Source organism: Sus scrofa, chromosome 7 (genome assembly GCF_054392235.1).
Source record: "Sus scrofa isolate SSC_HxYL_T2T_F1_AM1 chromosome 7, Sscrofa_HxYL_maternal_Yorkshire_Landrace_v2.0, whole genome shotgun sequence".
NCBI lineage: Eukaryota > Metazoa > Chordata > Mammalia > Artiodactyla > Suidae > Sus > Sus scrofa.
In genome coordinates, this window is record NC_139389.1 from 122,303,986 (window position 1) to 122,316,283 (window position 12,298).

At 46.4% G+C, this 12,298-nt stretch overlaps 1 protein-coding gene and 2 long non-coding RNA genes across 31 annotated transcripts in view; 2 read left to right on the plus strand and 1 right to left on the minus strand.

The window, feature by feature from the left end:
• The window catches only part of FOXN3 (forkhead box N3), a 415,372-nt gene that overhangs the window by 176,971 nt on the left and 226,103 nt on the right, over positions 1 to 12,298 (minus strand). For 27 of the 29 annotated variants that reach the window (XM_084966821.1, XM_021098361.2, XM_021098359.2 and 24 more), the window contains 1 exon segment: positions 8,778 to 8,914. The exons of the other annotated variants lie outside the window; for them this stretch is intronic. In XM_084966821.1, the coding sequence (XP_084822947.1) occupies positions 8,778 to 8,914 (137 nt within the window). 29 annotated transcript variants of the gene reach the window in all.
• Positions 1,080 to 7,250, plus strand: LOC146401881 (uncharacterized). The gene is made up of 2 exons (XR_014811286.1): positions 1,080 to 2,229; positions 3,829 to 7,250. It is a non-coding gene; the product is annotated as an uncharacterized LOC146401881 (long non-coding RNA).
• Positions 7,693 to 10,138, plus strand: LOC146401882 (uncharacterized). The gene is made up of 2 exons (XR_014811283.1): positions 7,693 to 8,066; positions 8,147 to 10,138. It is a non-coding gene; the product is annotated as an uncharacterized LOC146401882 (long non-coding RNA).

The following is a 12,298-nucleotide window of genomic DNA, read 5'->3' on the forward strand; positions in this document are numbered from 1 at the left end:
AATCTATAGAATCCAGGAGTATTTAGTGTAACCAGAAAGAAGCTGGAGAAAGAGGAGACTTTGACACAGCAGTGGTTGGTTTTAATTTTCTATTGTGATGAAAAACTTGCCAACTTTAGGCTGCTGCAAAACAAAGAGCATGCCGCCTGTTGTTTCACATTGTACATCATTGATTTCATGCGTTTTTGACAGCTCTTTCATATTTCCAACACTTAGATCGATTTCTCCCCTCTGAGAAGGTGAGGGGGTTGACAAATATGCGGAATGCAGGGCGGCCCCACCTTGGAGGCATCCCTCCCCTCTGACAGCTCCTAAGATGCTCCGACCAGAAATCTGCCAGGTCCTTGGCTGGCTATTTGGAGATGCAAATAAAACAGGAAGCAAATCGGTAAAAACTCCAGACTCCCATTGGGTCCATCAACACTTCAACTCTCTAACCAGGAATGAGAGACACAGAACCTCTCTGTTATCCATCATCCCCGAAGCGGGATCTGCAGAAATTTGTCAGTAGTGGATTTAAAGAGATCCTAACCCTTCCACCAGCAGACTACCAACCAGGCATTGAGGGCACCCCAAGAGTTCAGAGGATGAAAAAGAACTCCCCTTTGGCTCTCTTGAGCTATGAGTTTTACTCGGAACCTAAGTAAAATTAGATATAATCAGCCCGGCTGCTTAAACATTCCACTTGCGAAGTGAGTGTGAAAACGGAATGAAATTGGGCGAGTGGGCACAATATTCACGAGATATGCCTACTATATAAGGGCTCATAGATAACAGAGACTATTTTCCATTTAAATAAAAAAATGTTGGATCGAATGCGGATGAAATGTACAATGGACGGCATACTGAAAGGCAAAATCCTGAGACTAAAAATGTTCTGAGACCAACTCAGAAACCAGAATGGAAGTCAATAGATAGTACGATCTGATATGCCAATAAGATGAGAGCTAACTAATGGATTTTTAAATCTCATACCGTAAATGAGCATTGTTTTTTTAATACGTAAGGGTGAACCCCTATGATTTTAAGCCTGTTCTCTGATACCTCCTCCATTTTTTTTTTTTTTTTTTTTTTTTTTTGGTCTTTTTGCCATTTCTTGGGCTGCTCCTTCAGCATATGGAAGTTCCCAGGCTAGGGGTTGAATTGGAGCTGCAGCCACCGGCCTACGCCAGAGCCACAGCAACTCGGGATCCGAGCCGCGTCTGCAACCTACACCATAGCTCACGGCAACGCGGGATCCTTAACTCACTGAGCAAGGGCAGGGATGGAACCCGCAACCTCATGGTTCCTAGTCGGATTCGTTAACCACTGAGCCACAGCGGGAACTTTTCCAATTTTTTAACAAAATAAAGTTTGTACTTCGAGGTACTATTATTAGAAAGTCTTGTCATTCAATCCCACATTCACGTTGCCCCCTTAATTTGGCACATCCTACTATAGATGTAGCACAATGAAGCTTCATACTAGATTTTTAAGAATTTAATGTTCTTTAAAAAAATTACTCAAAGCATAAAAGTTGCAGTGTAATAAGGGTCCGCTTTCAAATGCCTAACCCCTCACTCTCTTTAATGACACGCACACAAGTAAGTGTGTTGAATGAGAAGTGCTTTCACCAAACTATTTATGGTTTCCATCAAATGTGCCGCTTACAAGAAAACACAAGGAGTGTAATGTGTAAGAATGACGCAACTAATCTGAATCCTCACTTCACTCTTTATGCTTGAATGAATTAAAACGTGCAATGACACAGCCACCTAACAAACTCCTTCAACGCAAGTTAAAACTGACTTCAGTGTGGCTTTGCAGTTCTTACGCCAACGATTAAAGGCACACCAATCTGAAGCACTGCAACGAAAGATGTCTTATATAAATTTAAAAAATCACTGGACGCTATCCAAGCAATGGATAAGCTATTTCTTGCTGTGTGCAAATTCAGCATTTTAGTGGGGGAATTAACGTGGTTATGTTAACAAGCTTAACATTCTAAGGACTTCCTAATCTCCTAATTGTCTAAAAGGATGAGTTCCCCACCACCTCACCTTCCCTACCTCCTCTGGGAGTAATTCCCCAACCCCCATCACCATCCTTCTGCCAATGCCTACTAACCTGGTGAGGAATCACTGCTGACTTCCCTGATTCAGTCACTGACTACTCTGTGCAATTTCTTTTTATTTATTTATTTATTTTTGTCTTTTTAGGGCCGCACCCACGGCATATGGAGGTTCCCAGGTTAGGGATCCAATTGGAACTGTAGCGGTCGGCCTACACCACAGCCATGCGGGATCAGAGCCATGTCTGCGACCTACACCACAGCTCACGGCAATGCCGGATCCTTAACCCACTGAGCATAGGCCAGGGATCGAACCCGCTTCCTCATGGATGCTAGTCGGGTTCATTAACCACTGAACCACAACGGGAACTCCCGCTGTGCAATGTCTATACCCTTAGCAGTAGTACTCTGCTACGGAGGCATTTTTTAAAATTATAAAGAATAAGGTCAAAGTACATGAATAGGGCAGCAAGCAGGAGGGTGTGTGTGTGTGTGTGTGTGTGTGTGTGTATATATATATATATATATAACTTTTTGCTGAGTCAGCACTAAAATCAGCCATTTTCATTAGGACCTTCAATTTCTGAAAGGCCAAAATCTCTGGAGAGGCCATTAATATATCTTTTGCGGCTCATTAAATTGCCCTGAAGAAGCAAAAAGAAATCTAAAGAGCTAAACAATAAACTTAAAAGTCCGGCATTTTCTTTATTTAAAAAAAAAAAAATTTAGGTGAGAGCAACAGAAACATTCTTCAGATGTTTGGACACTGTAAACTTTACATGAAGTCATCCAAAAATTAAATCTTCAGATCTCCATCAGCGAATAAAAGTCTTGTGCGTTTTTCGAACCCGGTACATGTTACAGTACAACACTTTATACTAAAGACGTTGCTATTCTTTTCAGAGTCAAGATATTGAAGCAAAAAAAAAAAAAAAAAAAAAGAAAGCTGCATTGGGGAACAAAAGGCCCCTCAATCAGGGTTTATGTTCATGTAAAGCCCAACCATGGGTCATGTGGTCACATCAGATTGACCAGATGTTAAGACGCTGAGATTTCTCTGGATGTACCAAGGAAGCACAAAACTACACTGGCTCTGGCTCCCAACTTAGGCGTATTTTATTAAAATTTCCCTTCTCTGAAAAATGATCATCCAGGAAACACTCTATACACTATACTGTTTGATTGATCGTAAAACCTGTTCCCACCTCTGGTAAGCAATGATTGAAATCTTGTTTGTGTCAACTGATTTCGGTGTGGTGCCCGTACCAGAGAGGGTACTACATAAGATCCATAAAGATAACCTTTGAAAACAACCTGTTGTCATAAATGTTGTTATGGAACATCTACTATTTAGAGGCATGAATCGAGTATCGTAAAGTTGAAGGGCTCCCATGATAAAGTATCAAAATCATACAAGTCAAGGTCACCTGCTGGGGAACTGTCTGTTTATTTAACCATCAGACATGGAGAAAGATTAGAAATGGAAAAATTCCTAGAAGGTAGGCGGGAGTATAGATCAGAACGGAGTTTAAAACTGGAAGGCGGAGTTCCCGTCGTGGCTCAGTGGTTAACGAATCCGACTAGAAACCATGAGGTTGTGGGTTCAATCCCTGGCCTCGCTCAGTGGGTTAAGGATCCCAGTGTTGCCGTGAGCTGTGGTGTAGGTTGCAGATACGGCTCGGATCCAGCGTTGCTGTGGCTCTGGTGTAGGCCGGTGGCTGCAGCTCTGATTCGACCCCTAGCCTGGGAACCTCCACATGCCTCGGGAGTGGCCCAAGAAATGGCAAAAAGACAAAAACAAAAACCTGGAAGGCAATTTGACGATGTCTGTATCAAAAGCATTAAAATATGCACATCCTGGAATTCCCTAGTGGCTCAAGAGATGAAGGACTCAGTGTTGTCATTGCAGTGGCTCCAGTTACAGCTCGGATGTGGGTTCAATCCCTGGCCCAGGAACTTTTGCATGCCGCGGGGGCAGCCAAAAAAATAAATGAAAACAAAATAAAAAGCATGCATATCCTTTAATGAGAAATTCCATGTCTGGGAAAGAGAGGCAGAGACAACAAAAACATTAAAACGCCTAACAGGACTCTTCTGATGAAGTCTGGCTAAGAAACACAAACACACCATCCTCTGTCCTCCCTTTCCAGATCTAGAGGCTGCGGGTCACGCTGGCAAAAGCTGAGAACAAATAGAAGCTGATTTGGCGTGGGCAGCTCAGCCTCAGGGACTCTTCCGAGCACAGCTGAGCATGTTTCACAGAAGCAAAGTTTCAAGGACTTTAACCGCCAACTTAGAGCCCCTCATACAGCTCAGCAGATCCTGGGAGAAGGGGGTCAAGTGAGAGCTCCTGGTAATCAGTTCTTCCGACGGAACCAGAACAGAGACAGGTTCCAAAGGGGTCAGTGAGGCAGTGGATTTTACTTCCATTATAACAAAAATGACGTGGCGATTGAACACGGATAAATTCAACTAGTCAGAGCATTGGGAACTGCCTTTTCCTTCACAGAAAAGCTACACAGACAGCACAGAGGTCTCACACCCCCTCCACGCAGGTCGCCCGGGCTGAACATCTGAGGTTACCATGGTCTGTTTCTCACAGCTAAGGAACCAACACTGGTACATCGCTATCAAGGCAACGGCACACTTTATTCCTACTTCACTAGGCTTCCCCTAATGTCCTTTTTCTGTTCCAGGAACCTAGCCAAGATATGCCATGTCTCCTCTGGTCCATAACACTTTCTCAGACTTTCCTTGTTTTTGACCACCTGACAGCTTTGAAGAGTGCCGGGCAGGTGTTTTGAAGAATGCCGCCCACCCGCCCCCCCGCAGACAGAGCTTGTTTCATGGTTTTTCCTCGGATGACACTGGAGTTACAGGTTTGGGGGAGGGGGGCAACAGAGGTAAAGTGACAATTTCTCAATATCATATCAAAGGTACATAGTGTCACCCCCACATCATAGATGATGTTAGCATTTCTTTGTCATTGAGGTATAGCTGTGTTAGTTTCTGCTGTATACAGCAAAGTGATTCAGCTGTACATAGACGTACTCCTTGTCAAATATTCTTTTCCACTATGGTTTATCGGGGGACACGGACGGCAGCTCTCTGTGCTACATAGCAGGATTTTGTCATTTATCCCCTCCGTGGACAACAGCCTACATCTGCAGACCCCAACCCTTCCAGTCCATCCATCCCTTCTCCAACACTGCCCCTCCGACTCCCCTTCAGGAACCGCAAATCTATTCTCCCTGTCCCTACACTGCAGCTTGAGGCAATGCCAGATCCTTAACCCATGGAGCGAGGCCAGGGATCGAACCTGCATCCTCAGGGATGCTAGTCAAATTCGTTTCCGCTGAGCCACGATGGGAACTCCTCGTTTTTTGAACACTTCCTTACTTTCTGCTTCTCCTATTTTTATCAGTGAAATGCTTTCCTTAAGAAAAGGGCTGTTATGGGAAGAACTGTGTGTTACTCACACACACACACACACAAATTGACATTCAAGTCCTGGCCACCAGTACCTCCGAAAGCGACCTTATTTGGGAACAGTTATTGGAGACGCGATGAGTTAAGATTGGGTCGTGTTAGAATAGGGGAGTCCCCTAAGCCAGTAGAATCAACGTCCTTAACAAAAAGGAGCAATTTGGACACAGCACAGAGGACAAACAACACACAGCACACAGTGACGATGAAGGCAGAGATCGGGGTGATGCTTCTAACAAATATCCCAAAGACTATACTGCAAATCAGAGGCCCAAGTCTCCGTGCCCCAATACTCAGCATTACATCTGGATGCGAACGAGGTTGGGGGGCAGTGTTTTCAGATGCCTCATTTTCCCTGCAGAGTTTCCAGCCACCTGCAGCTTGGTTCAGAACGCTACTTGCCAGGCACACCTGCGAGTACTAGCAATAACCACCCGTCTAGTATAATCACCATCTTCGGCATGCTAAGTACCAGCTCCGTGAAAGCCAAGCACTTCCCAGGTGCCCCACACAGCAAAGCTGCGGGGCTGGCAGGTGATTCCCTGCACCACAGGGGTCCCAGACAGAAGCGGTCAAGTGGACATTTGTGGTCCCCGTTTAATGACTCTCTGTGCCCCACTTCCATCTTCCTTAAGTCACATCCACGATTGGCCTGAGAGTTCAGAACTAAACTGAATACCTCACTGTGCGCTATACAAATACTGTACAGGGAGCTCCTGTTGTGGCTCAGGAGAAACAAACCCAACTAGCATACGTGAGGATTCGGGTTCGATCCCTGGCCTTGCTGAGTGGGTTAACGATCTGGCGCTGCGGTGAGCTATGGTGTAGGTCACAGGATGCAGCTGGGATCTAGCATTTCTGTGGCTGGGGCTTAGGCCAGCGGCTACAGCTCTGATTCGGTCCCTAGCCTAGGACCTTCCATATGCTGGACCTGTGGCCCTAAACCCACACACACATACACATACACAAAGAAAACAAATATGGTATAGTCATCCAGCATTTACACACTAGTACAATTTCACACACTAGAGGAAAGAGAAGAGAATGCCAAGCTTTCAGATGAAGGGATCATAGTCCTGAAAAAGGGAAAGTGACTTGTCCTCACAGAGCTGAGACAGAGAAGAGGCAGGCTGGAATCTGCCATGTCTTCTCACTCCACATCCAGGAACCTTACGGAGGTGAAATCTAAGCTCTGGACTGGATAGAGAAGGAAACTTTTCCCCTCCCCTCAGTCAACTGGGAGAAGAGGAACTGGCTGTGACAGCCTGGGATCTGAAGTTTGAGTTTGGAAATTATTTTCATTACAGAAGTTCCGGTTCATCTGCCTTTTTATGCCTATATTAAAAAAAAAAAAATCAAATGAAGTCGTGAAGCTTAGGCCAGCTCCCAAATCGTATACATATGCCTCCTGCAGCCCCTAGAGCTCTACTCTAATCCTTCAAATTATTAAATAATTACTGTGCTTCCCTTGGGGTCGCGTTTGGCAACAAAATACTGGTCTAAATGAACCAACGATATAACCCAGTGCATAACATTTATGTTCTTAACTTCTTAGAAGCAAAAGGATATGAAATCCTTCTGAGGTTCTGACTAGGAGGAAAGCGAAGGGTTTTCTGTGGGGTTCGGAGGGCAAGGGGAACAGAATGTCAAAGAAACCTGAGACTCTGGGAACTATTCCAGGAATGAGGGCCACCCCCTCCCCCCACCAACCGTGTGTAGATCAGCCAGTCTCCACTCCAATCCCAGTTCTCCCCCATTTCAGGAGTGGCTATGGCCTCCAGGAGAAAACCAAGCATATGGCCCTGCCCTTCTGGACATTTCTACAGTGTTGGCTGGGCTGCTCTGGAAAATCCCACTTTATCTCCTATAGCTCTATGACCTCAAGTTGTCATTTCCAATAAAGCACGCTTCCGCTGATTTTTATGAACACAGACAAAAGCTGCTACAACCTTTTTCTTCCCCCAAATCTTTCAAACCAACTGTAGTTGCTATGGAGGGTTATTTGTTTCTAAGGCAACAGTGTATATCTAAGTACTAATGGCCTGTCCTTTTGCCAGGCAACAAACAGCCTTGTGATGCAACTGCACCTGTCTCCGCTACGCGTTACTATGGAGACGCTGCAGTTGCTATGGCTACCATCACGCTAATCGCCTAGCAAAGGCAGACATACAGCAGTCTTCTCAGAGAGCCCAGCTGTTCCTCCCCATCTCTTGCTGAAGACTGATTGTCCAGGGTCTGTGATGGAATGCTTCTCAACTGAGATGCACAAGAACTTCACTAATGCTGTTTCAGAGGATCACTTTATGCCCCCTTCTGCAGAACAAACACCAGACCCAGCAAGAACCTGCAAACGACGTGGACTGTGAAACTTCTGCCATCTTCGGATCCATGCCATTCCCACTGACATAAACTTGTAGTCCAAGAATCACATCTCTTAATGGGGCGGTGACAAGAGAACGCTATCTATAAACCTAAAACATCGTGTGTGCGCGTACAGAGTTAAGGGATAGATTTCAACCTCAAGCACCACGTAAGAGAGGATCAGTTTTAAAATTTAGTTATCTGGCTCTTTTTCTTAGAATCTAACATTGATTTTTTTTTCCTCTCCAGTGACAGGTGACATCCCCTCCCCTCCAATTACATCTCTGTGAAAATGGCACCTAGGACCTCAAAGTTTTAAAACAAATGGGGTGGTGACGGGCAATCCAAGTCTCAACTGTTCTTGGCTGTTGCTGTTCTGCTTCAAACACCAAGTAAACACCAAGTAACCACAACAAAACGATCGCCCTGAAGCACCGTCTCCATGGAGACAGGGATGGCAACAGCTCAGTGCGTCCTTCACCAGAACACCTGGAGACCCTCTCGCTCAGATGATGGGAAGATGGAACTGCTTACCTGTCTCAATCCTGGACTCCCATCCCAACAAACTGCCCCTCGCTCAGACAACGAAGCTGCCGACTTTCCTCTGCAAACACTTCCACCCAGGAAGACATCATTCCACCCACCAGGAAGCCTTCGGGAAGGAGACACACCCTCCCAAGCGGCAGAAGCGGTAAGGTTTGCAGAAAATACAGCCACGGACATGCCTCCCAGGGTGCTTAACTTCGGTCTCATTTATCTACAGTTATTGTCCAAGTCATACAGACTCGTCAGTAAGTTTCAGTGATGGTCTCTGCCAAAATAATGCGACACCAATGGACCAAAACGAAAATGAAAACCAAAAAAAGTCTGAATGGCTTACCTTTGATATGCCTGAGGAGAGGCGGGAGGTGTATTGAACACATTCGAGTGTGAGTGATAAGGTGTCTTTTTCAAAGCCTGAATTAGATTTTGTCTATACTCTGGGTCTATGCACCACAATGACCCCTTCCCGATACTCTGCAAGGAAAATTAAAATAGAGAAGTCATTAACACAGAGACAGTAAGCATTCTGCAGTAAGTAGACGGATAGCTCTTATCACAGTTACTGATTTTTCAAAGCCTCTCACTTCTTTGGCAACTGTTTGCCGGCCTTAACTATTGTACTATTGTCCTCAGACAACAGAACACCAGACAATGCGCTTCCATGTACTCGGATTAAGTTTGACAAAATGAACATGTTATTACCAGGTGAGGCTGCTACAATAATACTGTAATTTTCATAGCCTACTAACCAAAACCCTCAGATGCCTTTATTATTTTTCCGTGTCAGCTGTGAAGAACCTATGTGTTCTAACAATGAGTTTTAAATCTGCCAGATTTCAAGGGCTTACAGAAAAAGAGGGCAGAGGCGGCCTCAAAACTTTGTGCCTGCTTTAAAAATGCCAGAGTTATGTTTTTCAAACCATATTACATCAATGCCACTTGACAAAAACAGGAAAGTGATCCGCTTGTTTTTTTTCCTACTTACAAAAGACAGACATTTAAACTTCGAGTGGCATTCTGTGATGACCTGCCCCAAGAAACCAGAGAACTCAGGCCGCAGGGGTAAACCTAAGGCCAGAATCCCATATTTATTTTTTGGATTCCTCAGTGCTGGATTCTGCTCCAGACCTGAATCTTCCAAAGTCAAATTTGGCAGAAGTCAGATTTACAGCGCAAATCTGATCGGGTTCCACGGAAAGAGGGAGACTTTGCTTTGAGACCCACTTTCAGCTGGACGCTTTCGTTCTGCATGCAGCACATTAGAAAACAAATGTAAGACCTTCCTCTGAGGCCCGCTGGAACTGGAGGCAGGCCGAGGGGCAGTCCCGGCTTGGAAGGCTGGCTTTCGAGTGACCGAATGTACCCAAGCTGTTTGATAAGGTCATGTGTAAATATTTACTAATCTGGAGAGAAAAGAGGTCAAATTATATAAACCCGTGCCCACCCCATGCTTCCAGCCAACGGACTCTCTCATTTTCACAACTACTGAACTCCAGGAAGATTCAGAAAGCACGCAGGAAAATCATTTAACTAGGCTATGGGGCAAAGTGCACAAAAGTCCCTTAGAAGGAGAACTCAAAATTAAGTTATTCCTAAAATCTTTAAAGACGTTTAAAAAATCTGTTATTTCGGTCATCAGTTTCCTAAATAGTTTACTTCCAAACTTATTCACAGAACCCATTAAAATTCCTTCCTATCAACCACATGGGTGCCCTGAATACAGGGAATTGCTCAAAGCCAAGGTCAGGGGCTGGAGCCTTCAGTCACCCCCGTCACCCATCCCCAGGTGCAGGCCTGACCCCAAACACCGCCCCAATCAGGCTGACATGCCTGGGGCTACACACTAAAGTTCCCGGAAGTTTAAAGACATGAAAGATTGCAACTTTGGAAAATTCAGTGTCCTTACGTGGCCTTTCCTTTCTCGGGTACGTGGTCAAGCCCAGAACAGTTCCGGGGGGCTTATGACATTTTCTGGGTAAAGCAGGCAGGGCCCCAACGATCAGCCCTGAACCTTCCTTTCTGTCCTTTGGGAAAAAACTGTTCAGCACAGTTTTCAGAAGAAAAGCCAAGCCAAGCCAAAGGGGTAGGGAAGCGGGGGGCAGAGGAGGGCAACCGGTACGGACTAAATCTGCATACTGCAGAACCAAGCACCAAAGCTGGGCATGCTCTGGGCAGCGGGGGTCCGCCCCTAGAACCCTGTGCCTCTGGGTGAGACCACCCTTCTGATCCACCTGAAGGAGCCAGGGGGAGGCCCAGGGCCCACGTGCAACCCTAACACTTCGGCCAGGAGATTATCTCAGCTCTGGGAACCCCGTGGGGCTTTTGTTTTCATCGAGGTGGCTTTCGGGGTGGGGCCGGTTAATCTTTCAGGGAATAAAAATATGACAAAGCGATGAAGGGAAAGAACAATATAAGCCCAGAATGTGGTTTCGCCTAATCCTCAGTACCCTGTTTAGGTGGTCACCCTACTATTTAGCAAAAGAGAAAGGGGGGGGGGGGACATCCAGGGGGTGGGGGGCGGTCCAAAGGTAACTGATCCCGGTACAGGAGGCAGGCAGAGCTGCAAGAACAGGAGCTCTAAAGCTAGATAGACGTTTCCAGTGTGGCCTCGGGCAAATCTTGGTTTCCTCCTTGGCAAGGTAAAGACCCCCTTAGAGGCTGGCATGGGCCGAGCGGAGGCATCCTGTGAAGACCTTGCCAGCGCACACCTGCTGGCGCTGGAGAAATGGCAGGAGTGGTCCTGAGCCGCTCCTTTCTGAGAAGAAAGGAGGCAAAGCTGGCCATCCAATGCCTTTTTTTCCCCCTCCGTTCTTTTTAGGGCCACACCTGCCACCTATGAAGTTCAGGCTAGAGGGTGAATAGGAGCCGCAGTGGCCAGCCTACACCACAGCCACAGCAGCCCCCGATCTGAGCCACAGTGCATGGCAATGCCGGATTCTTAGCCCACTGAGCGAGGCCAGGGTCAAACCCGCATCCTCAAGGAATCCCTAACCCACCGAACCACAATGGGAACTCTTATCATGCCTTTCAATATTTGATTTTCCCATCATAGAAGACGCACCAAATGCCCACGGTGGCAGCAGGCAGGACCTCCGGCAAAGTGGCTTGCCATGGGCAGCTTAAGTGGCAATGTCAGCTCCCATGAGCTGGTCCTGGTTTAGCAAATTCCCTCTGAAGCGCTTCCCTACTTTCTAAATGAAGCGCTTTCCCTACTTCATTTCCATCACCTCCCCTCCGTCTCCCTTCTATACACCCCTCACGCCATGGTCCTTCCCCCCTGCTCAGGACGCTGATTCCGACTCACAACAATCTCCCAGCTAGAAGTCTTCCTTTTTGCCCAGGTCTCTGCACGGTGGTCATTAAGCTAAGGTTTAACTGCAAACACGGTCAGCACGTGCCCACAGCATCCGTTCCCTGCAGCCACCTGCCTGGGCTTTGGAGCATCACGGCTCCTACCTTCATCAGGTCTGCATCTCACAGCAAGTGGGGTCTGGAGCTGCTGATAGATTTTCACATACCAGACACTAATTTCAACATCTCATACGTAGAACTTCCAGAGTGGGGGGGGGAGCAAAAAAGCATCTTCAGGACACAGCCATGGGGACACTGCTGATCCCTCTAATCCTGCCAATGACATTACAGTGGAGAGCCCTAGGCAGGGCTGGAAGGAGCGTGGAAGAGGCTGGCACCACATCTTATTTGCAAGTGTTCTCCTTGGTTTCCCATAACCGTTCAGAATAGTACAAAGGCTGACTTGAAAACTTTTAAAATGGAAATATGCACAGCAGGGAATGTTCAAGTTTACCCAGCCAGGAAAAATGGCATTTATTGCCCCTAACAGGGGAGAGAAGGATGTAA